General features: G+C 40.7%; 2 protein-coding genes across 19 annotated transcripts in view; both read left to right on the forward strand.

Annotated features, from left to right (window-relative positions):
* LOC128098387 (WASH complex subunit 2) overlaps positions 1 to 27,676 on the forward strand; it is a 195,392-nt gene that overhangs the window by 137,120 nt on the left and 30,596 nt on the right. For 2 of the 17 annotated variants that reach the window (XR_008214229.1, XM_052719434.1), the window contains 2 exons: positions 4,674 to 4,791; positions 5,790 to 5,904. The exons of 5 other annotated variants lie outside the window; for them this stretch is intronic. Coding sequence is in view for 4 of the 12 variants with exons in the window: in XM_052719434.1 (XP_052575394.1) it covers positions 4,674 to 4,779 (106 nt within the window). In the remaining 8 variants the exon portion in view is untranslated. Of the gene's footprint in view, positions 1 to 1,732; positions 1,837 to 4,673; positions 4,792 to 5,789; positions 6,752 to 27,676 lie in introns of those variants that run through there. 10 more of the 17 variants (XM_052719431.1, XM_052719432.1, XR_008214233.1 and 7 more) reach the window with 7 other exon arrangements.
* Marchf8 (membrane associated ring-CH-type finger 8) overlaps positions 20,233 to 27,676 on the forward strand; it is a 74,331-nt gene continuing 66,887 nt past the window's right edge. The window contains exon 1 of one of the 2 annotated variants that reach the window (XM_052719448.1): positions 20,233 to 20,714. The gene's annotated coding sequence lies outside the window, so the exon portion shown is untranslated. The remainder of the gene's footprint in view (positions 20,715 to 27,676) is intronic. The other variant, XM_052719449.1, reaches the window with a different exon arrangement.

The raw sequence follows: 27,676 nt of genomic DNA on the forward strand, positions 1-27,676 counted from the left end.
TTGAGAAGTTGGGTGTAATTCTAATAGGTCTGATTTTATACGTTATTTGGCCTTTTTATTTTGCAGCTTTTAATATTCTTTCCTTGTTCTTTGTGTTTAGTGTTTTGATTATTATGTGTTGAGGGAACTTTTTTTCCTGGTCCAATCTGTTTGGTTTTCTGTAAGCTTCTTGTACCTTTATAGCCATGTACTTCTTTAGGGTAGCAAAATTTTCTTCTATGATTTTGTTAAAAGTCTTTTCTAGGCCTTTGAGGTGCGATTCTTCTTCTTCTATTCCTATTATTCTTAGGTTTGGTCTTTTCATGGTATCCCAGATTTCCTGGATGATTTGTGTCAGGGATATTTTAGATTTAACATTTTCTTTGACCGATGTATCTATTTCTTCAATCACATCTTCAACACATGAGATTCTTTCTTTCATGTCTTGTATTCTGTTGATGATACTTGCATCTGTTGTTCCTGTTTGTTTACCTACATTTTTCATTTCCACAATTCCCTCAGTTTGTGTTTTCTTTATTGCTTCTATTTCCATTTTCAGGTCTTGAACAGTTTTATTAATTTTCTTCAATTGTTTGTTTGTTTTTTCTTGAATTTCTTTAAGGGATTTATTCACTGCTTCCAATTGTTGTTGTTTTGTTGTGTGTGTGTGTGTGTGTGTGTGTGTGTGTGTGTGTGTGTGTATGTTTTCCTGGATTTCTCCAAGGGATTTGTTCATTTGTCTCTTTAAGGGTCTCTATCATCTTTATAAAGTTGTTTTTAAGGTTGTTTTCTTGTGCTCCAAGTGTGTTGGAATATTCAGGGTTTGCTATAGACAGATGGTTAAGCTCTGGTGGTGACATATTGCCCTGGCTGTTGTGTTCTTACACTAGTAGTTAGGTATCTAGGTTTGGCATGGTTATGGGTCTAGGTGCTGATTTCTGAGTTTGTCTTTGTTGGATGGGTGTTTTGTTCCTTGGTTTCTATTTCCTCCTGGTCTTCTTACCAGAGTGACCTGTGGTTGAGTAGAGGGTCTCTGCTCGAGTTAGGGGCTCTAGCTCTGGCAGCCAGAGTGGCCTCTGGTGTAGTCAGGAGGTCCTTTGTGGTTTTGGGTGCTGGTGTGCCTTCTGCCAGAGGTGTGGCTCATATATTTTCTTTTACTGTTAGAAATGTTATTTTCCCTTGATGCACTCAGGTCTGTCCTGCCCTCAGGATGGAGTCTTTAGGGAGTTTGTTCTGTCATCTCTGCCTGGGGCCTGTGCTTTGACAGTCTTCCTTCCATCCACCCACGGCTCTCCTGGCACTGCTGCTGCTGAGGTCCAGCCCACTGGCTGCTGTGGCACTGCCACCTTACATGAGTTTTAGGTCCTTGTTTCTTGGCTGTTCTTTCTCTCAGTATTTCCCCCCTTTTCTTTCCTACATGATGCTGAGGGCCATTCTCAGGGCTTGGTTCCTGTGAAGCACATGGTTTACCACCAAGATTATATCCCCAGTTCTCTTTCCTCTCTTTTAATTAGATAACATTAGGTTATTGAGTTTTCTTTTTGTTTTTATTTGCTTTTGTTTTCTTCCTGGTTAGGGTATTGTTTATTTTGTGATGGTGGAGATCAAATTCAAGGCCTGAGCATTCCAGGCAAATCCTTTACCAGCAAGGTTGTACCCAACCCCTTTATTAAAAATCTGTGTCTTCTGTACTGTTTTAAAATTTCTTGCTGTCCCCATATAACCTTTTTGTTTGATCTAATTTGTGTTCAAGGCATCAAGAGCTGCCAACAACCCATGACTCCTCAAACTAGAGCCTATGACATCTGCTGCTGTTTCCTCACCCTGGGTACCTAGAAGGATCTGTATATCTTTAAAGTAAATTACTAAGTTCTTTCGTTAGTTCTCTTCACTATCAGGTATCCCTTAGAGATTTTACCCATTGTTGTAGTTCTAGCCATCAGCTTTAGATAGCTTACTAGCAAGCTTGCATTTGGAACATTAATTTGTGACCTTTTGGCTTTCTGTTGGGTGAGTGATAATTGCATTAGATCAAATATTTAGCTAGGAACCATAAAGGAGTTAATTATCACTAACAACTTTCATTCTGTTCTGAGAAGTACTCCTCACTTGAGTGTTATTTCATTTTACTAATGTTTGACACACGTATGAGAGGATGCTCTGGAGAACAGTTGATAATTGATATGTCTACAGGATAAGTGGTATTTTACCAGAAGAAGAAATCATGGATGCTATTTTATTCAAGGGAATGCCTAAAATGGTAAATGGCAGGAAATGAGTCTGGAAAGTTAGGCTTCAGTGCAAATTAAAAATATTAGAAGGGCATATATTAGCAATGACACCTCGCATGGACCAGATGACTGATCAACAGTTATCTCTGAATGGGTTGAGGCTTCACAGAAACTCCTCACAGAAGCTAACTGCTGTTCTGTTTTTGTGCCACTTCTTATTTGTCACAACTATGTGAATACTCACAGAAGCGCTTGAATGAAAAAAGTTGAAAAATCCTTGAGTTAAGCATCCCAAAAGAAAGGAAATGATTAAAATGTGGCTGTACTGAACTAAGTTATATCAACAGATTTCCCCCCCATCAATTAAGAAAGAATATACTAAGCCTGAATTTCATGAATTTCAAAAACAGTTGGTAGTAGATGAGCTCCCATTAGCCATTCTCTAATAGATCCCCCATGCTGCTTTATTTACTTATTTGAGAGCTGGAGATTAAACACGGGGTATTATGAAGGCTTAGCATGTACTCTTCCACTAAGCAATACCCTCAGTCCTCTTTATTATTTCTTTAAGAAGAAAAAAGTACTCCATCACCATAGTGAAATGTTTTGGATACTTCCAATGGCATTTGAGAAAACAAGCTTTCATTAATTAGATTGGTGCTGCAGACACCATTAGGGTCATTCAGTTGTTATTTCAATTTTGTTTTTCTAACTTTGTGTAAGAACTAGGAATGCCTTTTAGACAAGTAATAAAGCAGATTTGTTTTGCTGGGCTTACAGTTACTCAGTCTCTGATTTTAAAAAACCAAATGCATAGAACCCACAAAATATGAACCCATAAAGGAGCTTTCAAAACTTTAATTACCAAATAAATATTAATCCCAAGCCTCCCACACCGTTTTCTGTGATGGAGAATAGCTACACACCATCGACAGTGCCCTTCCCACACCTTTTACAGTGATGGAGAATGGCTATACACCATGAACAGTGCCCTGCCCATTCCTATGACTTGTTTTTGCTGTCTTCCTTGGCCTTTGAATACTACCAGACATCTCCATGCACTTGTATGGAGATACACCCCTTTTAACAACTATGGACAACAGCTTTGAGCCTCTCTGCTTAAGACCTAAGCATTATTAACATTTTGGTCCATTTAAAAACTACATAATTTGGCAATTAATGATTGACTTATTTTTTTCATTGTAACAGATGTTTTTCTATTTTAAAGCCAAAACATCAAATTATTTTAATGGTAAAGAATTTAGTAAATATATTTGGAAAGCTACTGTAGAATTAATCTAAATACACTCAGTCACTATTGACAATATATTTTATATAATTATAACACATTTAAAATGTTCAGAGATAGCTGGGTATGGTAGACAGCTTTAATCCAAGCACTTGGGAGGCAGAAACAGACAGATATCTAAGTTTGAGGCCAGCCTGGTCTACATAGTGAATTCCAGGACAGCCAGGGCTATGTAGAGAGACCCTGTTTCTAAAAACCAAAACAACAACAAAAATAAATGTTCAGAGGCTTTTTTACTGAGTAAACTGAGTTTACTTATGTAAACTGAGTTGGCATTAAAAGCACTGAAAACATTGTTTTACTATTTCTTTTAAAGAATTTTTTCTTTCTTTTTGAGATTTGTATGCATAGATACAATGAAATACAATTATATCTATCCCCTCTGCTCCCCTCCAACTCCCTCTCAGCAAGGACCTCTCTCTTGAACAACAGAGGCAGGTGCATGCCATGATAGAAGCCAGGGACTTGCAGGTTAGTTTTCTCTTTCTTTTTTGGTTTTTCGAGACAGGGTTTCTCTGTGTAGCTTTGGCGCCTTTCCTGGAGCTCACTCTGTAGCCCAGGGTGGCCTCAAACTCACAGAGATCCACCTGCTTCTGATTCCCGAGTGCTGGGATTATAGTTTTCTCTTTCTACTATGTAGGTCTTAGTTATTGAATTCAGGTTGCCTTTACCTCCCAGGCCCTTTCACTAGCCCCTGTGTTCTGTTATCTTTAAGGTAAATAAATTGAAGTTTGGAAAAAAAAATGGCTTGTTTGTTGTTGACAAATTTTACTTTCTGTGGTTTAAAAGGTCAGTTTCATGATATTCTGATACTTCTTGATATTTACAAACAGAATGATTGTATTGTTTCAAGAGGGTTCAAGAAATTTTTTTAATGTTTGTTATACTATATTTATATTGATTACCCTTAGGTGTAGTCAGAACAGTATTAGTGTATACAAGAAGACCTGAAAAACCCAAGTCCTAGTTAGAAACATCACATGCACACAAATTTTACTGCACTTCACTTGTAGATTTCAAAAATTACTTTAGATATAAAAATATTACAAATTAAATTTGTATAGACTGATACTAAGACAGGAATGTTATACTTAGTAGCTGTTCAAATTTAGAATTTTATGTTTGTATTAATGGGGTGTTCTTTCTCTAAACAGGAGAAAGCACCCACCACCTTCCACCTGTGAAAGCCCCTCTTCAAACAAAGAAGAAAATAACGAAACATTGTTTTCTTTGTGGAAAGAAAACAGGACTGGCCACTAGCTTCGAATGCAGGCAGGTGGCCCTGGAGAAGCTGAGAGGCTTTCTCTGTGGGGACTCAGCATGGGGGTTAATGAGAATAAAACAATGTTTAACCGGCCATTCATACTATCAAGATGATGTTCTAGAGGCAACCTCAGATGAATTCCTAATTGGCCAGAGAAAGATAGCTAGCTCATCAGTTTCCAAAAGGCCTACGCAGAGACTCCACTGTCCTTGAACTAGGACATTGAAGCCAGTTGATTTATTTGAATTCTGCTTGGAAAAGCCCCTCCTTGTAGATTCTGTAGTTTAACATTTGGTACAGTTTTTTCAAGATACATGATATATATTCTTAAATAGTTATTTTTTCTTTTCATAAGTATGTCTTTCATTAGCATTGATTGATACCTGCTCTTAGTGTGAAGACAAACATTGAAAAGAATTGTGGCCTTTTAGAATGCATTCTGCTCACATAAAAATAGCTTTTTTTTTTTTTTTGCTGGAATGTGTTTTACGTTCTCTCATGTCTTAGCTTTTTGTTGGTTTGCAGGTTTTGTTTATTTTATTAGACAGACTCTCATCATGTAACCCTGGCTGGCCTAGGTCTTGCTATATACACCAGGCTGGCCTTGAATTCACAAAGATCTGCTTGCCTCTGTCTCTGCCTCCTGCTGAGATTAAAAGCATACACCACCATGTCCAGCCTTACATAGCTAATTTTTACGTAGCCTCATTTTCTCATGAGACTTAATTTCTTAGAATTCAAATTTACTAAATGTAAAAGATATGATGAACATGGTACCAGCTTTTCACTTTTTTACTTCAAAAGATACATACCTGTCATTCGTGAACAGGCACCTTGTTCTTTTAGGGCCTTTATACTTACGAGTGGAAGGGACTATCCATGCTGAAATTGCTAAGGAGATCCAGAGGGCTTTTGCTGGACTACCTGAAGGCACGCTTTTCTCTCCTAACGAGATGAGCCCTCTGTGGCAATCTGACTATTCACATACACTTTTTTTGTGCTTTAGATGTGGAAACAACTTCTGTGCATCTCATCGCTATGCAGAAACTCATGGCTGCACCTATGACTACAAGAGTGCAGGGAGGAGATACTTGCAGGAGGCAAACCCTGTGGTCAATGCACCAAAACTTCCCAAAATCTAACTCTTCTCTGCGCTTTACTGCTCTGCCTGAGGAATCCTATTATATTGACAGAAGAAATATTGTTTAGACTGCATTATTTTTGTTCGACTCCAAAAGATTTGCCAAATAACAAGAGCACACAGTGCATACTGTTGGAGAATGAAAATGCCTATTGTATTGATGTCTTTATTCTTTGGTGAATCAAAAGTTCTAAAAGTAGTTTTAAAAACTTTACACTATAATGATTTAGTTTTGTTATTGCATGTCTGTGTTAAGTATTTTATATTTGAGATTGGAATTATTTATTAGACAAATCTTCAAAAGATGCACTTTAGGAAGTTACCATAGGCTAAGTAACCAGGCTTCCATGTTGTACAGAAATGAGTGTTTCTGTAATGGCTCTCTTCAAACTGAGCACATTTTGTCCATTTTTCTTTCTTTTCTTGTGGGGATGGGGTAGATGGAATTTTTTCTTTTTATAAATCCCACGTGTGAAAGTTTATGAGGTTTACTAGCAGGTTCTTTTTTAAAGAACATTTGTTTCTCCAGTGTGATTTTTAACACATATATTTCTTCCATATTCAGATTGGCATTCATATATGTATCCATTCTGTAGAACACATCATGTTAATATAGTATACATTTCTTAAAATACTACTTTTTAAATGGTAGTTTTAAAATAACAGTGTCTTCCTTATTGCCATTGAAAACAGAGACTAACTTTTCACTTTTCAAAAATGGCTATATATATTTTTAAAAGTCTCACAAATTTGGTTTATTTTTATTACATATTGAGTGCTTTTGCAGGGGAAAATAATATTCAAATAAATATTCAACTTCAAAATGACTTTATTTGATTATTTACATTATCTTTTATAAAATAGGTAAATCAGTGATTTATTATACTTGAGGAAAATGACTGGCAGTATAAAAGGATTTTTAAAGGTCTAAGGACCATGTTCCTTAGGTGTTATCCATTTTCCATTCAGGACTTTGGAAGGCCATTGAAGCTGATGCCAGGCAGCAGCTGTTAAGCAGCCCGGCTAGTGGCTGTACCTTTGATCTCCTAGAGGAATTCCAGGAGGTCGTTTTGGTGCTTCATGGATCCCTTACTCAGTGAGAGTTTCCTGGAGAACTCCTGATACTCTTCCCTTGTTTCTTGTAAGAGACTGAATGTTGATGGACAAAGGTGCTGATAGACCTGTAGTAAAGCACATTTGTAAAAGAGAATGGTTGAGAAAAAAATGTAATAGAGGAGCCTTAAAGTCAAAGGTGGAAGGCATGCTTTTTGGGTTGTTTTGGGGTTTTTTTTTTTGTTGTTGTTTTTTGAGACAGGGTTTCTCTGTGTAGCTTTGCGCCTTTTCCTGGATCTTGCTGTGTAGACCAGGCTGGCCTCGAACTCAGAAAGATCCACCTGCCTCTGCCTCCCGAGTGCTGGGATTAAAGGCGTGCGCCACCACCGCCCGGCTGGGTTGTTTTGGTTTTTTGGTTTTTGAGAGAGGGTCTCACACTGTAGCCCAGTCAGGCCTTTGAATTTGCAGCAGCTTTTAAGCCTCAGTCTCTCTTGTGCTAGGTGTAGTTGGTTGTTTTACTTTTTACTCTTTGGGGGCCTGCCGCCCAGCTCCCAAATAAATACACGGAGTCTTATTCTTACTTATGAAGGCCTGGCCTTAGCTTGGCTTATTTCTAGCCGACTTTTCTTAAATTATTCCATCTGCCTTTTTCTCTGGGCATTTATCTTTCTCTATTCTATATACCTTTCTTTACTTCTTACTCTGTGGCGTGCTGTGTAGCTGGTTGGCTGGCTCCTGATGTCCTCCTCCTTTTCTTGCTCCTCTTTTCTCTCCTGCTTCTTCTGTTTATTCTCTCTGTCCGGCAGCCCTGCCTATTTCCCTTCTCTCTCCTGCCAAGCTATTGGATGTTCAGCTCTTTATTAGACCAATCAGGTGTTTTAGGCAGGCAAAGTAACACAGCTTTACAGAGTTAAACAAATGCAACATAAAAGAATGCAACACACCTTTGCATCATTAAACATATATTCCACAGCATAAATGAGTATCTAATATTGCACAACAGCTAGGATTATAGGCTTGAACTACCACACCCTGCTGAGAGTATGCTTTGTGTGTGGTGCATACATGTGTATGAGTGCGCTCAATGGAGGCCAGAGCAGAACGTCAGATGACCTGGACCAGTATGCCAGTCTTCAGTGACAGGATCCTAAGTGAGATGGGTAGGAGATGAGAAGATGAAGAAAATAGGAAAACTGGGGTCAGGAGATCTTATGCCAAACAAGATTCTTAAGTGTACAGCATCTTATATACTGTTCCAGGGGAGAAATGGGACCGAGTCAGAGGCAACTATCATATAATGTGACAAAGTCAGCAGGAAGCCAGTCAAGCAATGTTGTACGAAAGGGAACACAGGTTATCTTAAGTGCATCACTGACTGAGTACATAGTGGCCTTGGGACTGATTACTCCAGTCTCTTTCAGGGGTGGAGGAGCTAAGCTCCTAGGAACCAAAACCTTGTCTTTGAGGCCCTGGCCAACAGCCCCAGACTGGACCTTGCCAAGTCTGCCCCTGGGCAAGGACACAGAACTAGGTTCCCTTTGTCCTTTCATTGAGGCCTCTAAGAAAGCCATGGATCCCTGAACAGTCAGGTGTCTTTCTTGGATATATCACTCTCCACCTTACTGCTTTGAGACAGGGGTTTTGCCATTTGGGCTGGCTGGCTGGTTAACCAGCTCCCAGGATCTGTCTGCCTCTGCTCCCTACACCCTTCTCAGTGCTGCGGTTACGGAGCCATGCCCAGCTTTTTACGTGGGTGCTGGGCATTTGAACTCAATTCCTCATGCTCACTTGCAATTCAAGCACTCTCAATCACTGAATCATCTCCCTAGGTCCTGAAATGCATGTTTTTAAAAGAGGAATAAATAAAGGTTAATGACAAATACGTTTACCTATCAATAAATAATTGCCTTTCTTCCCTTATCAAATAACAAATGTGGTTTGACATATAAAAATTAAAAACTCATTTTATCAGGCCACTGAAAAATGAACCAAAGCATATTTATTGTATAAATATGAATACCTAGGTCAGGCTGTGTGTACTTTTAACTCATAATTATTAGTAGAGATAAGTCTTTAAGTTTTACAAATGATTTGGGTCAAGGTTGCATCAATTTTGTCTGATACTGGGGATGAAATCTGTAGCCTAAGCAAGCACCCTGCCACTGAGCACACCCTCAGCCCACAGTTGAGTTGGTTTGCTAGTTTCTGAGTCACTTAGAGATGAAGCACTATTGTTCAAAAAATGTTATCATTATGAGAGGGACTTCAGAGACTTCCGACCTGTCTTCGTTTCAGTGATGAGGAGTGTGCCCTGCATACAGCCCTGGCTACAGCCTTGAACAAATGAACTGCCGTATTGCATAACCTATATAACTTTATCAAATGCTTTTAAATCTCAATCATTTTATATTCAGTTTTTAATTTGTAAAAGCCGAACACATTTGGTTTAACAGTATTGAAAGTCTTTATATTCTTAACTTTTTGTTGTTTTGATTTTTCAGACATGATCTTACTCTGTAGCTCAAGTTGACCTGAAACTCACAATGTAGCCTTGGCTGGCTTCAAACTTGTGATAGTGATCCTGCCTCAACTTCCCAATATTTTAAAACTTTTAACTATGTAAAATATTCCAAGTTACATTTAGGTTCTAGGGCTGTAGCTCAGGTGGTAGAGTGCTTACCTAGCATGCACAGAGCCCTGGAGCCCTAGCATTGGAGAAGGGGAGGAGTGGGGTTAGAGTTCACCTGCATCCTTGGTTTACATAGTCACTCAGAGACCAACTTGACTCCATGAGTCTGAATAAAAAAAACAAAAAACAAAAACAGAATTAGTTATATTTAGTGCAATGTAATCATTCAGCCAGAGGAAATTAAAATGTTTATATGTTTCATATTACTACTTCTGAAGTGATTTAATTGTAAAATAGAGATGGGAATTTTCTCTTAGGACTAATATGGTTTTTTTTTTTTTTTTTTTTTTTGGTTTTTCAAGACAGGGTTTCTCTGTGTAGCTTTGCGCCTTTCCTGGAACTCACTTGGTAGCCCAGGCTGGCCTCGAACTCACAGAGATCCGCCTGGCTCTGCCTCCCGAGTGCTGGGATGAAAGGTGTGCGCCACAACCGCCCGGCAACTAATATGGTTTTAAGCCACCATGATAATCAGATTTTGTATCCAGAAGTACTTTTTAAAGTGTGCCCTCTGTACCACTCCTGAAACATGAGATGCTTGTAGGATAATGTTTATGGATAAACATTCTAAAATAATTAGTTTCAATGTCTGTCATAAAAATAAAACTGCAAAGCATTCTAGATTGAAAAGGTGAAATAGGTTGATTTAGACTTTTAAAAAGCTGAGTGAATGCTCACAAGTGGCTAGGATACAAATAACAAAAATCACAGATCTGAGTGACTGAAATTTAGGAAATGCAGGTACAGTATTTTAACTTTCCTTTGAAAACTGTTAATTTTTTTTTTAAATTTCTAATAGAAGTAATATATATCAGAAAAAAATAGAAAAGTCAAAATTTCATAGACTGCTTCCAACTTTTTTTCTGGTAACCTCTGTTCTTTTGGCAGTCACCATATATAAACGATAGCATATGTAGATACTCTTTCATGCTGTGTATGGTCACATGAAGAATGCACTCCCACTTTTTGTCAGGATAGTGGTCTGCTCAGATTGTCATAACAAAACACCATAGACTAGGCAGCTGAAGTGGCAGTTGTGCACGCACAGTTCTGGTGCCTGCGAGTGCTATGTGTAGGCCCAACAGGTTCTGTTTGTGGAGCTTTCTAGCTTGCGTATGGACTGCCTTCTTGTTATATACCTCACATAACTTTCATGTGTATGCATGTAATCGAGGTGAGGGCACACAGGAAAGGAACTCAAAAAGAAGACCGCAGTGTCTTCTACTATAGACACTGGTTCAAGCAAAATTTGGGCCCCTGATATGATCTAATTTAATCATAATTACTTCCTTACTCCTAATGAAACCATGCTGGGGCTTAAGGCATCCATATGAATTTTGTGAAGAGATATGAATTCATTCCATAATGCTCCACTATTGGCCCCACAAAATTCATGTTCCTATGTGAAAATGTAAATGGAAAATTTTTCTATCCTAACAGTTCCTCAGTCTTAGTTTGTTCCATTAGATGTGATAACCCAGTCTTATTTAAACACCATCTAAATCAGGGTTAGGTAAGACTGAGTCTGATTCATCTTTATGCAAAATTCCTTTCCAGCTGTAAACCTGTAAAATCAGAAAATTTTATGCTTCCAAAATCGAACAAGGTCAGTCATAGGATTGACATCACTACTGCAAAAGGAACACCCATCAAAGGATTACAGTTTCCTAAAGCAAGTCAGACCTGGCAAGGCAATCCCATTAGATTTTAATTCTCAAGAAATACCCTTTTTGATCAGATGTGTTCTCCAGGCCTAATAAGATAGCAATTGTCACCCTTATTGAAGTACATCCTGGTTTTGTCCCTGAGGTACTGGACAGTGTTATGATGCCTCTCTGGCAGGGAAATACCCAGCCTTGGAAATGAAAAAAACAGTAAACCCTGAACCCTGAGCATATGGTGTGAAATGAACTTCCTTGCTAACTTGGAATCTCAGTTTGGAGACATTTTTAAATTGATTTTTACAGTGCTGAGATGGAACCCAGGGCCTTGAGCATGCTGAACCTTAAGCATGCTGGACAAGGAGCACTGCTCAGCTATATTATAGCTCTTCACCTCTTTTTGGAGAGTTTCACTATGTACCCCAACCCTAGAATTCTCAATCCTGCTTCAGCTTTCCAAACAGTAGGATTAAGAGCATGCTCAAGGTTTCCTTGAGTATATCAAGTAATATGGATACGATTTCTGTATTCTGTGTACAATGTTGGATGCATTTTCTCACTTGGATTGTAGAACAGTTATTCTAAGGAATATTGATAGCCAGTTTTTAATGGTGGTTGTTTTAAGACTATTGTAGCAATCAGGTTGTTCCTTAAGCGAATTACTCTATTGTAGTAAGCACTAGTTTGTCTGAGTTACTTCATTTTGATTGAAAGAGGTAGGGAAGAAAGATATGTGTAGCTGGAAGTTTTACTGTGTCCCACCCAGGCCCTGCGGTCAGGATGAATCTCTCCCACCTGCGTCCTGCAGCCACTTGGTCCCAAATAAACACACAGAGGCTTTTATTATTTTCAAACTATATGGCCTAATGGCTCAGGCTTCTCACTAGCTAGCTCTTACATCTTAAATTAACACATTTCTATAAATCTATACTTTGCCACATGGCTTGTGGCTTTCTGGTACTTTTACATCTTGCTTCTCCTGGAAGAATCTAGCAGTGTCTCTTCTCTGCCTCCCCTTTCTTCTTCCTGTCTATTGGCTTGAATTTCCTGCCTGCCTCTAAGCTGCCTTGCCATAGGCCAATACAGCTTTATTTATCAACCAGTCAGAGCAACACATATTCACAGTATACAGAATGACATCCCACAGCAGATGTGACATCTTGTCTGGGCAAGTGAATAATCACCAGAGGTTGCACATACAGAATTTCTTGAAAAAAAAAAAACTAACAGCTTCATGTCACAGTCAAGAGGCATAGCCTGGTAAGTTATTCATGCTGATTTATGAACTTAACACATTAGATGCACATGGACACACACTATCAAACCACCTTAGGAACACTAGGCATGGGTAGGTGTGTTGGCACATACCTGTTACACCATCACTAGTGAGACTGATTCAGGAGGATTTTGAATTTAAGGTCAGCATGGGCTATACTGTGAGATCATCTCAAAACCAACACAAAAACTAGGTATGTGAGTCTATCAAACACCGGATAACAAATGATGTGATCTTCTTCCTCTGAAACACATCAAAGGGAAAGGCATCTAAGAGTGGCATGCCAGCAATGCTGACTCATCACCTTGTCAAGTGGCTTGGCCTCTGCCCAGGATCTTCACCACATCATACTGTGCACTATACCTCAGCAGCATGATTTGATTCTGCTGATTTGAAATTGTTCTCTTCTAAGCCATTCAGACCCTCAGACTCATCTGTATTTTAGCAGTTCTACACCTTGACACATCTTGAATGGTGGGTAGTTCCTTACCTCACCACCTGCAGCATGTATGTATGGGCTCTTTGTACAGACTTCTAAATTCCTGTGGCACCCATAACCCTTTCAGCCTCTCTGCAGCCTAAACCCACCATGTGTGATGAATTGTGATGTAGAACTTGTGATGGGTGTGGTCATGCTTATCAAGTGAAACCAGGAGTCTTGGTAAGGTCATGGTAAGGAAACTGACATAGCATGAGTGTGCTGCCTGCCACTCAGTAATTCTGACATTGTAGGAGAGACAGTGTAGTTTGCTCAGCACAAATACATACTTAACTTACTTTTTACTCAGTGTTTTCAGTTTGAGGCTCAACTTATTCTGCCTCTGTCTCCCTTTATAAACAAAACCAATTTTAATTGAAAACATTTTCAAATCATTGTCCTGGATATTTTTTGCTTTGTTTTGTCAGTCTCTTGAAGTGTTAGAAGTCCTCAACTATTCAGAGATTTTATAGAGAGCTAGAAGTAAGGATGTAATTAGCATTCATGGAGTGGAGCTATCCCCTAATTTATAAGCACTTGATAACAGTGCTTTATCAGGTTCATCAAATCCTTGTCCAGTGCATCTCATATACAAATGACTGTAATTAGGTGTTGGGAATACAGTGGTAAAATTGACTAGTAGAGTTTGTTGCAGTACAAAGATTTTGACTAGCTAGCCAGGCCATTATCTAATAGTAATCTTCATAGTATAAAAGAAATGGGAGAGCTGCGCAGTTAGCAGCAAGTGATACCCAGCCTTTTCAGTTGGAGCTTCTCAAATAAGAATTAGCTAGGAAAAAAGAGGTAACAGGTTAGAGACTTAGGATAAAAAACATACATTCAAAAGGATTATTTTAACCAGGCAGTGGTGGCACACACCTTTAATCCCAGCACTCAGGAGGCAGAAGCAGGCAGACTTCTGAGTTTGAGGCCAGACTGGTCTCTAGAGCAGGTTCTTGGATAGCCAGGGCTACACAGAGAAACCCTGGTTCAAAAACTAACCCCTCCCCCCCGCAAGAGGATTTTTTTTTCTGAGCTGGACTTAACCTCTCTGAGGAGAGATATCTTGCTGAGTGATATTTCCCTGATCAAAATGCTATTACAAGAGAAGCTGAAGATAAAGTTTATTTGCTTTTCTATTTAAGTAGCTTCAAACAAGAGTTTAGAAATGGACACAGCATTGTTTATCTACAGTATTTGCTATAGGTGATTAGAATTCAAGAGAGAAGAATTGTAAAGTTTGTAGAAGCAAAATATGAAGAAAAAACTTCCAATGAAAAGAGCACAGCAGACCAGATCATGTCCAGTGCATGTCCAGCCTTCTGAGAAGACAACGCAAGTTGGGTGTGCTTGTGCAAGCCTGTGCTCTCAGATCCTCAGGAGGCTGAGGCGGGAGAATCATTTTGTCAGTGGTGAAGGAGCAGACACACAGGTTGGTGTGGCCACCTCAGCCATTATCACTAAAGGACCTCAACAAGGTCAACTCAGGGTTTGATGAAGAAAAGAATTTTAGGAATGGCCAGTTTGAAGCAGAATTAAGAATTAAAGCTATTTGAATATAGGCTTAATCATGAGGTTTAGGGAAAAGACCTCAAGGAGAAAAGAGAAAGTAGAACATCTACAATAGCATGGCTGTTGGCTTCTCTAAGTGAGGGTTGCGGAAGTTAAGACACCGTGAAGTGTTGAAGGAACAGTGGCAACTGTCTTTACTTGTCACATATACTACTTTGGTGTCTCTCAAGATATTTTTCAAAAGGTTGCAAGAAACTTGTCTTCTCTTTCTTTTGGTAAGTGAGGGGAGGTGGCTTGGGGATGCCATGGATGAGATTTGATAATGTATATTAGGGTAAAACGAGGAAATGCTGGGGTTGCCAGGCTTTAGTGCTTGTCTTCATCCTGCAAATGGGGTTTCTGGTGAGAGTCCTTGAAAAATTCAGGTTTATAGCTGAGAAGAGGGGAAGACCTTAAGTAGCCATTGAGGTGAGATCTCAAGCAAGATGCTTCACCTGGTGAAGAAGTCCTTTTCCCTGCCTCCACACTTCCCTGTCTTTCTAGCCTTCCTGATTTCCCTTCTGAATCTTAAGGGATTCAGAAGGAGGAGGGCCTACTTTTTATAGTTCCTTCGGACTTAATAGGGATGCTGAGCCTACCTATCCAAGTACCAAGTCTCACCCTATCAGATTAAGGGGCTATGTATGATCTTGCTTGGAGATTTTCAGGCCATCATTTGAAGGGAATCTAGAAGACATGTCAATATTCAAAACATCAAATAACATAAACAGTAACATATATAGTAGGTTGTTATGACTAAGATTAGCACTCAAAATAACAAGGCCTCTTTATCATGTGTGCTAATCATGACGTTAGTAAATGATTGAACTTAAGGCAGATTCAGGCAGATTTAATTTGGGTCTGTAAATCATAGTGAATTGAGGACACATTGCTCTTATGCTGTTGCCAGAGTATCAAGTGTGATCAGGTCCTGTGATATACCCATCCTCGTCTTAAGTTTTAAGAATGAGCTCCTGATCCAGTTGGGGACCCCTCAGCCATTGGTTCATAGTTCATGTGTTTCCATTCGTTTGGCTATTTGTCCCTGTGCTTTATCTAACCTTGGTCTCAACAATTCTTGCTCATATAAACCCTCCTCTTTCTCGCTAATTGTACTCCCAGAGCTCCATCCAGGGCCTAGCCATGGATCTCTGCGTCCAGATCCCTCAGTCTTTGGATGGGATTTCTAGCATGACAATTAGAGTGTTTGGTCATCTCATCACCAGAGTAGGTCAGTTCAGGCTTTCTATAGATCATTGCCAGTAGTCTGTTGTGGGGGTATCTTTGTGGATTTCTGTGGGCCTCTCTAGCACTTTGCTTCTTCCTATTCTCATGTGGTCTTCATTTACCATGGTCTCCTATTCCTTGTTCTCCCTCTCCTCTGAATGGGTGAGACAGTTAATTGGCTTGATCTGTTTGGGAGGCATCTAGGCAGTGGGACCGGGTCCTGTGCTCATTGCATGAGTTGGCTGTTTGAAGCCTATGCAGGGTCGCTTGGCTCGGCCTGGGAGGACGGGACTGGACCTGCCTGGACTGAGTCTACCAGGTTGATCTCAGTCCTCGGGGGAGGCTTTGCCCTGGAGGAGGTGGGAATGGGGGGTGGGCTGGGGGGAAGGTGAGGGGGGCGGGAGAGGGGAGAACAAGGGAATCTGTGGCTGATATGTAGAACTGAATTGTATTGCAAAAAAAAAAAAGTCAAAAAAAAAAGAATGAGTTCCTAAACTAAAAAACACCACTTAAAATACTGAAAGAAATGTGTCTTTTTTTTTTTAACTTTTAGCCCATCTCATCATATTGTTAATAACATTTCAGTTGTGTGACTATGTCCCATCTCAGTTTCTCTGAGAAGGCCTAGAAGACATAGTACCCTAGGAGCAATGAGTATGTCTCATCCCAACACTTAGGAGGCAGACAATAGCAGATCTCTGTGAGTTTGAGGCCAGCCTGGTCTACAGAGCTAGTTCCAGGATAGCCAGGGCTACACAGAGAAACCCTGTCTTGAAAAACCAAAATTAAATAAATAGATTTTAAAATCTATAATGATGATGACATGTCATAAAGATACAAGAGTCACATGAATGTGCTTTAAGTAGCCAAACCTTGAATAATTTGTACAAGAAAACTGTAGACAGAGTTTCTCTGTGTCTTGGCAGGCACTCCCAAATAATCCTTCAGAAACTTTTTATTAATTATAAATTGTTGGTCAATAGCTCAGGCTTGTTACTAGCTAACTCTTACAACTTAACCCATTTATATTAATCTGCATTTTGCCATGTGGCATTACCTCTCTTTCATCTTGTACCTCCTGTTTCCTCTCCATATTTCACTGGAAACTCCTCTTTCTCTGTCCTTCTTCCCAGTGTCCTCTGTGTCTTGCTGTCCTACTTACACTTTCTGCCTCGCTATTGGCCAGTCAGATTTTTTATTAACCAGTGAGAACAATACATTATAAACCAGTGAGAGCAACAAATACAGCATGCAGTTTGTTCCACAACAGAAAACAACAGTATTGAGTTAAAAACCTAAAAATTAAAAGTCTTATTAAAAGGTATTAAGAGTTAGAACTTCAACATTATGAATTTGGGGGATAGAATTCAGAATCTAACAGATACTATATTATGTTGTGGTTTCAAATTAATCCCCAAAAGCTCAGTGGTGTGATGCAACATAGTTTATTTCTTACTCATATAAAACCCAGTGAGCTGAGCAAGCTCCTAGGGCAGCTGTCCAATAAAGTAACTTGGGGACTCAGGCTGTTTACTGAATGTAGCTTCACAATGCTCTGGAATTGTTGTGGTAGCATAAGAGAAAGCTGGAGAGTTGCCCATGGTGCTTAAATGTTCTTGTCTAGATGAGTAAGTCCTCAGAACCTTGTTGCTCACCAGTGATGGGGATATAGCACTACCCTGGATTAACTGCATAATTGCAACCAAAGAAGAGATCTAAAGGGTCAATCATGTGGCACTGTCTTTTCGGCCAGCCCACACTGTCTCTGTTTCTTTATTAAACAATGAACAGAGAAACTCAAAAATCCTCACGCTGTGACCTATGCTCACTGTCAGCAATTGCAACAAATTTAGTTTTCAGATCTTAGTTGACCTTTATTATTATTATTATTATTATTATTATTATTATTTTATTATATATTGTTTGATGCAGAGTCTTGCTCTGTTACTCAGGCTGTCTTCAAGGCTTGACTGAGTGATCTCCGGTCTCGGCCTTTGGCCTAGCTGGGGCTGCAGGCATGTACCTCCATACCCACTTTTGGATTTATTTCAGTTATAGAACTGTGCAAACATCTCATTCTAGAAGAAAGAATGAGTCTTCTGATGAGCTCAAAGAAGTTGGCTTCATAAACACAACACAACACAACATGACAACAACATTAACAAAGGAAAATTGCCCTGTCATCTAGGATTGGAGCCCGCCAGAGCCATGCACCAAAGTAAACCTTTTCCATAAGTTATCCCAGATGTTGCACCTATGGAAAGCTGTCCAAGACTAAAAAAATGAAATGTGGATTCAAGGGTGGCTCTTCCACAGCATAGATAAGACTTAGTTATTCATCTCTAAATTTGTTTGCTACTTCCTATTATTATTCCTCACACTTTGGACCCACTGTATTAAATGCCATTATGGTCATAGACAATCACTCTATATCTATCTATCTATCTATCTATCTATCTATCTATCTATCTATCTATCTATCTATATTGGTTTTTAGAGACAGGGTTTCTCTTTGTAACAGCCCTAGCTGTCCTGGAACTCATTTGTAGACCAGGCTGTCCTCGAACTCAGAGATCCACCTGCCTGTGCCTCCTGAGTGCTGGGATTAAAGGCATGTGTCACCACACCCAGCTGATTGCAGTATATTTTGTCACACACATTTTTTTAGGTCAACTGTGTAGCCTAGGCTTGATCTTGAATTCATAATCTCTTGTCTTGAAGCCTCCCAAGGGCAGAAATTATAGGTGCACCCTACCATGTTGACATATTTTGTTTGCAATAAACCCTTAACTGATAAACCCATTCATGCTTTATATGCTTAGCCATTTGGAGAGTTGGTTGTGACTAGTTCTAGACTAATGGTGGTCATCTAGCTTATGCCTTACTTATCATCACATAATCTACAATTTCCAGGAGAAGGAAGGCATCCCCATAAGCACAGCACACAGGGAGGATTTAGCCAAATGCCACAAGGCTTCTTGGACTGAGCATATGGTCACCTCCACACAATTCACTTATTAGCAGCTTTACAGTCTCAGTACAGCCGCTTCTTCCCACTTCCATTTTGTTTCCTCGTTGACTCCTACTCAGCTGTAAACTGGGGACAGGAATTTGGACTCTGGGTTTGGACAGATGCAATATACCTCTTTTTTTCCTCAGGACTTTGAGCTTTGTTTTAGATAGACGAAGAAAGGCTTCAGAAATCTCTTAGGTAGTGATGCTTGAGTTAGGACTCACATAATAATGCTTTCCAGCTCTGTAAAAACTCACAGATGCCTCTAGAAGCCCGAAGACTGTCACTTCCTCCAGTAGGATGGCAGGCTTCCACACCCCCAAATCAGTTAACTAGCTTTTTTTTTCTCACCCACTGTATTAATTGCTTATACACTATATTAATGGGAGATTAGTTCTGCCTTCTTGGAACACCTGTTGCCAGAAGGGGCAGGAAGATTCTCTCAGGTTGTAGCTGCTTTCCACAGCAAAATAACTGCACAGAGAAAACTCACCATTGCATTTTCTGTATGAACGTTGCTTTCAAGGTGATTTACAGAAACGAACCTGTTTGGGCTTTGCTGTATGCATCTAGATGTTTTGTCTCCTGACATCTGCTCTCTAGTCAAGTATGCAAAGTGAGCATTGTAGGGAGGAACGTGATTAGTTAAATGGACTACTGCTAGACAATAGGAAATTGTGGAGTTATTGTGGGGATTTGGTTACAAATCTCTCATGAATTAAAAAGAATACTCTTTAATGCACCGTGAATAAAGGTTATTGGATAAGTAAAATTACCAGTGGCTGAAACCTCCTCTGTAAGGTGTGACTTAGGAAGATCAGAATTGTAAGAAATAGTAAGAGCTGGGGATGAAACTCAGTGATAACTTCTGAGAGAATCCCTGGGTCCAACCAACAGTACTGTGGAGGGGAAAAGTCACAAAGAATACCAATCTAGAGGTAAAATCAGGGAAGAGCAGACAAATGTGGACAAAGTAGAGTCACTAATAAATACATGTCTATTTACATGAGCAGCAATATCCCCATGAAAATTATAATGTATGAATTCTATGTGTACATATTCATACCATATACAACCAGGATCTCTCTAGGTTAGGGACTGAAAGCAAAAAGAAACATACAAACACGTTTTATCGCTTAGTTCCCGCAGCTTCCTCTTATGGGAAGGTTTCCCTTCCTCTATGCTGAGAAGGTGAAGCCGGGCGGAGTCTAAAAGCAGCCTCACCTAACGAGGCTGGCGTCCCCGCTGCTGTGGGGTTGTCGCCCAGAGGGCCTCCGCGGCCCCGCCTTCCTAGCGCCCTAGGTCGCCCCAGCAACGGTTTTTTTTTTTTTGGCCTGGGGCGCGTCGGGCACGTGACCGGCGTGTCACGTGACCGGTCAGTCGGCGTCCTCTCGCTGGGTGGTGTATAGTGCGCGCTGACCCAGCAGCCCTGCGGCGTCCGGCCTGCGTCATGCAGGAAGCGGGGCGCGGGCGGAGCTCGGCGCCCACCTGAGCTGCTTGCGCCGAGGTGCGGTGTGGCGGGGCCGCGCGCGCCGGGCCGCCAGGGGTGTGGCTGCTAGGAGGCCGCGACAGGTGGGTGCGCCGTGGTCTCGGCCCCGGAGAGGCCGCGGGCAGCGGGGCGGGGTCCGGTCATCCGATCCGCCCGCGGCCGGAAGCCCCCGGCGCTCTCAGGTGAAGTCTTGCCCCGGCTGGGCTGTGAGGGCGTGCACCCAGCAAGCCCCTCCTGCCTTTGCCTCCGCCTCAGTTTCCACATCCCAGATGGGAGCGCGGACTCCTGCTCTCTGAGTGCCTGACGTGGCGTCTGGAGAGTCCTGCTCAAGTAGAAACGCTGGAGGGAAAGCGTAGGTAGGCTGCTTTGCATTTTAATCGCCGCCCTGTTGCTTGTCTTTAAAAATCTTTTTTTTCTTGGAACCGAACGACATGGAGTCTTCATCGGAGTCAAGTTTTTAATAGAGAACTTATTAGGGAGAATCATAATGGCTCATCTTCTTGTTCTCACGTCTCTTTAACGCGATGAAACCTCCCTTAAAAAGAAGAACGCTTCTCTGAAAGCCCATTTGAAAGAAAGAAAGAAAGGAAAAAAAAGAAAGAAAGAAAACCCTTTTCTGCCTCATTGTCTTCTCCACTTAAGGACACAGCAGTGGTCGCACAGCTGTCAACATTTATTATGGAGTTGTGTTGGTTTTTGTCGTTAGTAATTTGATGGTGTCTGAAGATAAATGTGATGTATGATCCTTCCAATTATTTTTCTCTTATTTTGTTCGATTACATGCTATGCAATTAGAGAAATAATTAGTATATAACTTAATCTCCTGGAAAAAGCACCAATATTTCTGATAAGTCTCAGGAGAAGCAAGCGTGTGTTTGTGTAGTAGATCTCACACCTAGTTGCTTGGTTAGTTACTCAAAATGGGAGTGGAATACTTCATTTAGAATACTCAAATCACGTTCTGTGAAAAAGAATGTGTGAGCTACACTTGTTAGAGTTATGGAATGATGTGAACACAATCTTCTGCTAAGTGTTGGAAATCTGAAGCCAGGGAATTTTGAATTTTGAGAGATTCGGTTTAGGAGGAAAAATACCCCGTTTGATACAGTGAATGAATGTACGCCGAATGTGAGGTAGTGGAGTACAGGCAGAGGCAGTTACCGGGGAAGTTAATAAAGAGCAGTGTGTACTTTCCTAACTTCTTGATTCTGGAGATTTTATTGATAAAATATGTAATGAAATTTGATGTTAGGAGGGGGAAACTGCTGGGCATGGTGGCACATGCCTGTGATCCTGGTACTGGGAGGGTGGAGACAAAAAACACATTTTAAAACATTTGTCCTTTGTGAGGGGAGTGGACAATGGAGGTCTAACGTCAGTGTGACGCAGGTGGAGTATGCCTTCTTTTCAAAGACAATTCACTTTGCCTTCATTTTAAGCTTAGGCAAACTGGATTTTGTTCGTTTTTTATTGTTGTTTTGGTTTGGTTTTTAGCTTCTGCTCTTGAGTGTAGAAATTGTGTTCCATGTCTTGGCTACAACTAGGATTAAAATACAGCATTCACAGTTAAATATGAATTTCAGGTAAACACAAAATATGTGGGACATACTTACACTAAAAGCAAATTCATCATTTATTTGAGAACAAGGTTTAACTCTGCTTGCTTCTTGTTGCTAAATATGACTGCTTTAGCTCCGACGTATTTGTCTCATTTAAACAGCACTAGCAAAAGATCAGCCCAAGGCGTAGAGAGGATGGAATTGATTCTCTTGGTACGGTTCCCTATTGGGTGCTGCAGATGTGGCTCTGTAGCAGGGAGAGAGCTTAGCACACGTGGGGCCTTTGTCCAGTCTCCAACACCAAAACAAATGAAAAACCAGAACAAAAACACGAAGAGTCCTCTTCACTATCAGTTGAACCACCTACTTCTTGAAGGACATCACTTCTTCCCATGTGTTCTGTTTCCTCTCCTTCCTTTACTAGATGTTCCGTTTCTTCACTTTTCTAGGGATTGTGCGTAGGTCTCATACATACTAGACAACAGCTCTACCACTGATCCACAGCCCACAGCCAGTTCTTTGTGTTTTTAATTTCATATATGAGTACTGTATTTACATTATACCACTGATCCACAGCCCACAGCCAGTTCTTTGTTTTTTTAATTTCACATATGAGTACTGTATTTACATTATCTCCCCTCTTTCTATTCCTCCCTTGTGCCCCCAACTCCTTTTTAAATTCGTGGCCTTTTATTCTTTATTATTGTTACACACACATGCACACATTTATGAATACAACTTGTTGGGTCCCTTTAGTGTTGTTTATATGTATATGTGTTTAAGCCTGACCTTTGGAGGTTGGAGGATTGGATAACCTATTAGGGAGCTTGTCCCTGGAGAAGACTGATCTGCCCTCTTAGATTGATTGCCTATAGCTCTTCATCCGAAGGTGGAGCCTTGTGAAATTTCCCCCGTTCACGCTGGCATGTCAAAAGGTGCTGTCATTGTTCAGGTCTTGTTTAAGAAACCATACCGTTGAGATTTTGTGGCTGCAGCTTCCCTGTTATATACAGAAGCCAGTGTCTTGCAGCAGACATCCCAACATCCTGGTCATCTGGCTCCTACCGTCTTCCCACTGTGTCAAGTAGGGCTGGTCACCACACAGTCAGCTGTTCTCTGCCTTTTGCTCAGTTGTGGCTTTCTGTAATGGTTTCTGTTTGTCACCCAATGAAGCTTCTTTGATGAGGGGTGGGACCTACACTTATTTGTGCTATGAGGATGAGTATTTACTGTGTAGATGGAAATAATACTGATTTACTAAAGTAGGTTCCCCTCTCTGCTCCATGGACCTCACCAGTCAGGGGTAGTTGACTAGATTTATAATATGAGCCTTTACTCCTCTTGGTGCGCTGGCCTTCAGTCCAATTAGATGGCTGTTGGTGACTCTCAGTATGTCAGTGCCTTTGTTACTTTGCTGTTGCTGTGAAAAGACACCATGACCAAGGCAACTTGTAAAAGAAAGTTTTTGATTGAGGGCTTGCTTCTAGTTTCAGAGGGTGAGTCGGTGACCATGGTGTCATGGTGGGAGCATGACAGCAGGGAGGCAGGCATGGCATTGGAGCTGTAGCCGAGAGGTTAGATTTGATCCACAGGCATGAGGTGGATGTGCCTGGGGATAGGCAGACTGACCGACTAGGCCTGGTGTGGGCTTTTGAAACATCAAAACCTACTCCCAGTGACGCATTTCTCCAACAAGGCCACGTCTCCTAATCCTTCCCAAAACAATTCCACCAACTAGGGACCAAGCATCCAAATATATGAGCCTATGGGGGCCATTCTCATTCAGACCACTGCAGCCACTATTGCACCTTTTGGGATATATTGCCATTCTGGTTTGTAGGTGGTATAACTGGGTAGGATTATTGATCATTTCCCTCCATTGGCAGATTATATAGCTCCTTCCAGTACTGTGAGAGCTGGTCTTTAAGGAAGAGGTTTCCAGATCACATCGAGCTTGATTCCTCCAAGTCCTGTGTCTGAAATATGTGCTGTCATCAGCAAAAAGGAGTCACCTTCAAATTCTTGGAGGCACCCAAGAGCAAAGGCAATAGCCTGTATTGTTTTGGGGGTCTTGGGCTCCCCTGACGAACATCTCCAGAGGGAATCTTCCATGACTGACACGGGTTTTGTTAGGTAGCCTGTAGTGTCACTCCAAGTGGCATAACTTCATTTAAACCAGCACACACATACGCACATACATTGATGTGTATCTGTGTAATTTTAAGTCAACACTAAACAATCTGCTTCCCTCTGTCTTTTTCAAACATCTTTGATGTGATTTCTCTCTCCTCCCTCCCTCTGCCTGCTTATTGTTCTGGTTTTCCCAGCATGGTTTGTTGAAAACACTGTATTTTCTCCATTCTATTGCCCATCTTAGTCTGATTTTAATGTATTGTTTCGAGTTTTTCTCCATTTAGGATGACGTTGGCTTCTGATTAGTTTTAATTTGAAGTCTATTTTGTCATGTTAGGATAGGGACACTTGGCTTGCTTCCTGGTCCCATTTGCTTAGAATATTGTGTTCATTTGCTTTATATTGGTGTGATAACAGCATGACCAGAAACAGCTTGAGAAGAAAAGGGTTCATTTCAGTTTATAGCTTAAAGTCCATTGTGAAGAGAAGTCAGGATAGGAAGTCAAGGCAGGAACCTGGAGTCAAGAACTGAGGCAGAGGCCATGGAGCAGTGCTGATTACTGGCTTGCTTCTGGTGGCTTGCTCAGCCTGCTTTACTATAGCATCCAGAACTACTTGCCTTGGGGTGGCACTGCCCTCAGTGGGCTGGGCCCTCCCTTCCACATCAATCATTAATCAAGAATGTGCTCGGCAGACTTGCTCATAGGCCAATCTGATGGGAACATTTTCTCAGTCGAGAGTCTCTTCCCAAATGACCCTAACTTGGGTCAAGTTGACAGAAAACTAAGCAGTTCAAATACCCTCTTCATCCTTTCATTTAAGGTGACTCCTGTCTTTGAAAGTAAGATGTTTCTTGTAGACAATAGACAGATGGATTTTGTTTCTTAACCCATTTCACAAACCTGTGTCTTTTAATTGTCAAATTGGAGTTATTTATTAATGCTTTGAGTTGTTGTTTTAAAGGTGTTTGTTGATGACTGTCACTTTGGGGGAGGGTTAGTCATTTGTTCTGCTGTTTATGTTCTTAGTCCTCCTTTGTGTTTCAGTAATTAGAATTTCATTAGTTTTCTTTCTATATTCTTGGCTTATTCATCTCTTCAGTCCTAAGTATTGCTTCTAGTATATTCTATCGGGCTGGTTTGTTGGAAATGATTTTCTCTATTACTTTATGGGTATAATTGTTTGACTGCATAGATGTCTGTATACCATGTATGTGCCTGATGCCTGCAGATGCCAGAAGAGTGCATCATATCCCTTACAATTAGAGTTGCAGAGAGATGTGAGCTGCCATGTGAGTGCTGGAAACTGAACTGAGGTCTTCTGGAAGAGCATCCAGTGCTCTTAACTGCTGGGCCATCTCTCCCATTTTGGAAATGATTTCTTTAAGTCTGTATACTGGAAAGTTTTTCTTTCTTCTTCAACCCTGACAGGTAGTTTTACAGTAGTCTAGGTTGGCATCCAAAGTCTTTTAGAACTTGAAGTGCATTGCTCTAGGCTCTGGTGGCTTTTAAATTTTTCCATTGAGAAATCAGCTATTACTCTGATGGGTTTTCCTTTATGTGTGACTTGTGGTTTCTCTCTCTCTCTCTTTTCCCACTATACTCTCCTTGTTCTATCTATTAAATAATTTCACTACAATCTGCTGTGGGGAGTTTCTTTAATGGTCATGTCTTGGTTTATTTGAGTGTGTCTTTCCTTAATTTGGGGAGGTTTTGTTTTGTGGTCTTGTTGAAGATCTGGTCTGTACAATTGACCTGGGAGTTTTTTTCTTCATTTATGCCTATAATTAGAAGAGCTCATCTTTTCTAGATGCCCAACATTTTTGTGTTCTTTTCAGGTTTTGTTTTTTATTTTTATTTAAAGTTTTTATAGTCTATGATTGAGTAGTTCAATTCCTCCACATCTTCAAGTCCCAGTGATCTACTTTCTCTTTGATCCCTTCTATTTATACAGTTTCCTCTCGAGTTTTCTAGTTGTGTTACTGAGTTTCATTCAGCTTGTGTTCTCGTCAGTATTTCTATCTCTTTACTGAATTAAGTTTTCAAATCCTGAATTGTCTTTGTCATTTCATTAAGTCATGTTTCTTGCCATCACTTAGGCACATATTGGAATCCTCTTTAAATTCATGGAGGCACTCCCCCCCCCGCCTCCCCTGCATCATTTTTAAACTCCTTTGAATTCTTTGATAAAGTTTGTGATTGTCCTTTTAAATTCTATCCTGGAGTCCATTTAAGTAATTCCCATTGGAGAAATATATATATGGGCTGAGGGGGAACATTATGTCTTGGCCTTTCGTATTTGTGTTTTTGTGTTATAGCCTAGTCATGTAGACTTTTTTCTTTGGTTGTATGTCTGGTGTGAGATTGTAACCTGATGCAGAAGCTAGTTGATTAGAGCTAGACCAGAGCTAGCCAGTGCATAGGCTTCGTGACTGAGGCTAGCCCAGGAAGAGGCGGTGCATGATCTATATGTCCGTGACTAGGCCTGCTGGTGTGGAGTGGGTTCAGAGGCTGGCGAGAGGCAAAGGGACCAGCATCTTTTTTTTATTTTTTAAATGAGACAGGGTCTTCCTGTGTAGCCCAGGGTAGCTCAGACTTAATATCCTCATTCACTGTCTTCTTGCCTTAGCTCTCCCAGTGCTGAGTAACAGGTGTATACAGCCATGGCTGGTGCACACTGTTAACTATTACTGGATTGTGTTTTCATGTAGTTGGACTGTTTCACTCTCCTATTAGCAGTGTCAGAGAGTTCCTGTTATCCTGTCTGTATGCTCACTACTGTTTACTATAAGAAAATCAGTTATCTAATGATGGTCCAGTGTCAGTGTGTTTGAAGAACTCTTATACATCAGCAAAACAGTAGTAAGTACCTTGTGCTATCTTATTCTGCCACTGACATGCCAGCCTCAACAATGTAAAGAGCAAGCTCAACAGAAAAATAAGCAAAGGATTTGAATGAGTATTTCTTTCGATAAGACAAATGACCAATAAACACAGAAAAATGATGGAGGTAAATGCAAATAAAGATCACAATGAAGTTGGAAGATGTAATCAGAAGTCTAACTTGGCTAGTAATCACATGGCCAAGAGTTCAATCCTCAGTAGCCCCTGCCCCCTCATTTTACAGTGAAGTACTACATCATTTTTAAAAGATGGATCTAAAAAGTGTTAGTGTGGCTGTGGGGAATTGGACTCTCCATGTCTGGTGTGGGGTTGGGGGTGGGGGACAGGGGATGTGAACCAGTCTGGCAGTTTCTCCGGTGCTTCCATACAGTGATACATCATGGCACTACAGTTGTACTCCCAGATAATACACCCACGAAGAGTGTAAATATAACCGTGCCAAACCTTGCACATAGACCTGTGGTATTTAGAATAGCTCAGAAGGAGAAACAACTCAGATTTACCAGCTGATGGAGGGAGGATTGGAAACTCAAGGACAGTCTGGATGCATAGTGAAACCTCATCCCAAAGAAGAAGGAAAATTGTGGGGAGAAGATGGTGTGGATACTCAAATACATAACTTGTTTATAGCTGGAGACTTTCTCTCCAGCTCCCGCCAAGCCTCCATAGTCCGCAGCCCACTTATAAAATAAACACACACACTCTTATATTATTTAAACTGGT

Source organism: Peromyscus californicus, unplaced genomic scaffold (genome assembly GCF_007827085.1).
Source record: "Peromyscus californicus insignis strain IS unplaced genomic scaffold, ASM782708v3 Scaffold_6__1_contigs__length_162567912, whole genome shotgun sequence".
Taxonomy (NCBI): domain Eukaryota; kingdom Metazoa; phylum Chordata; class Mammalia; order Rodentia; family Cricetidae; genus Peromyscus; species Peromyscus californicus.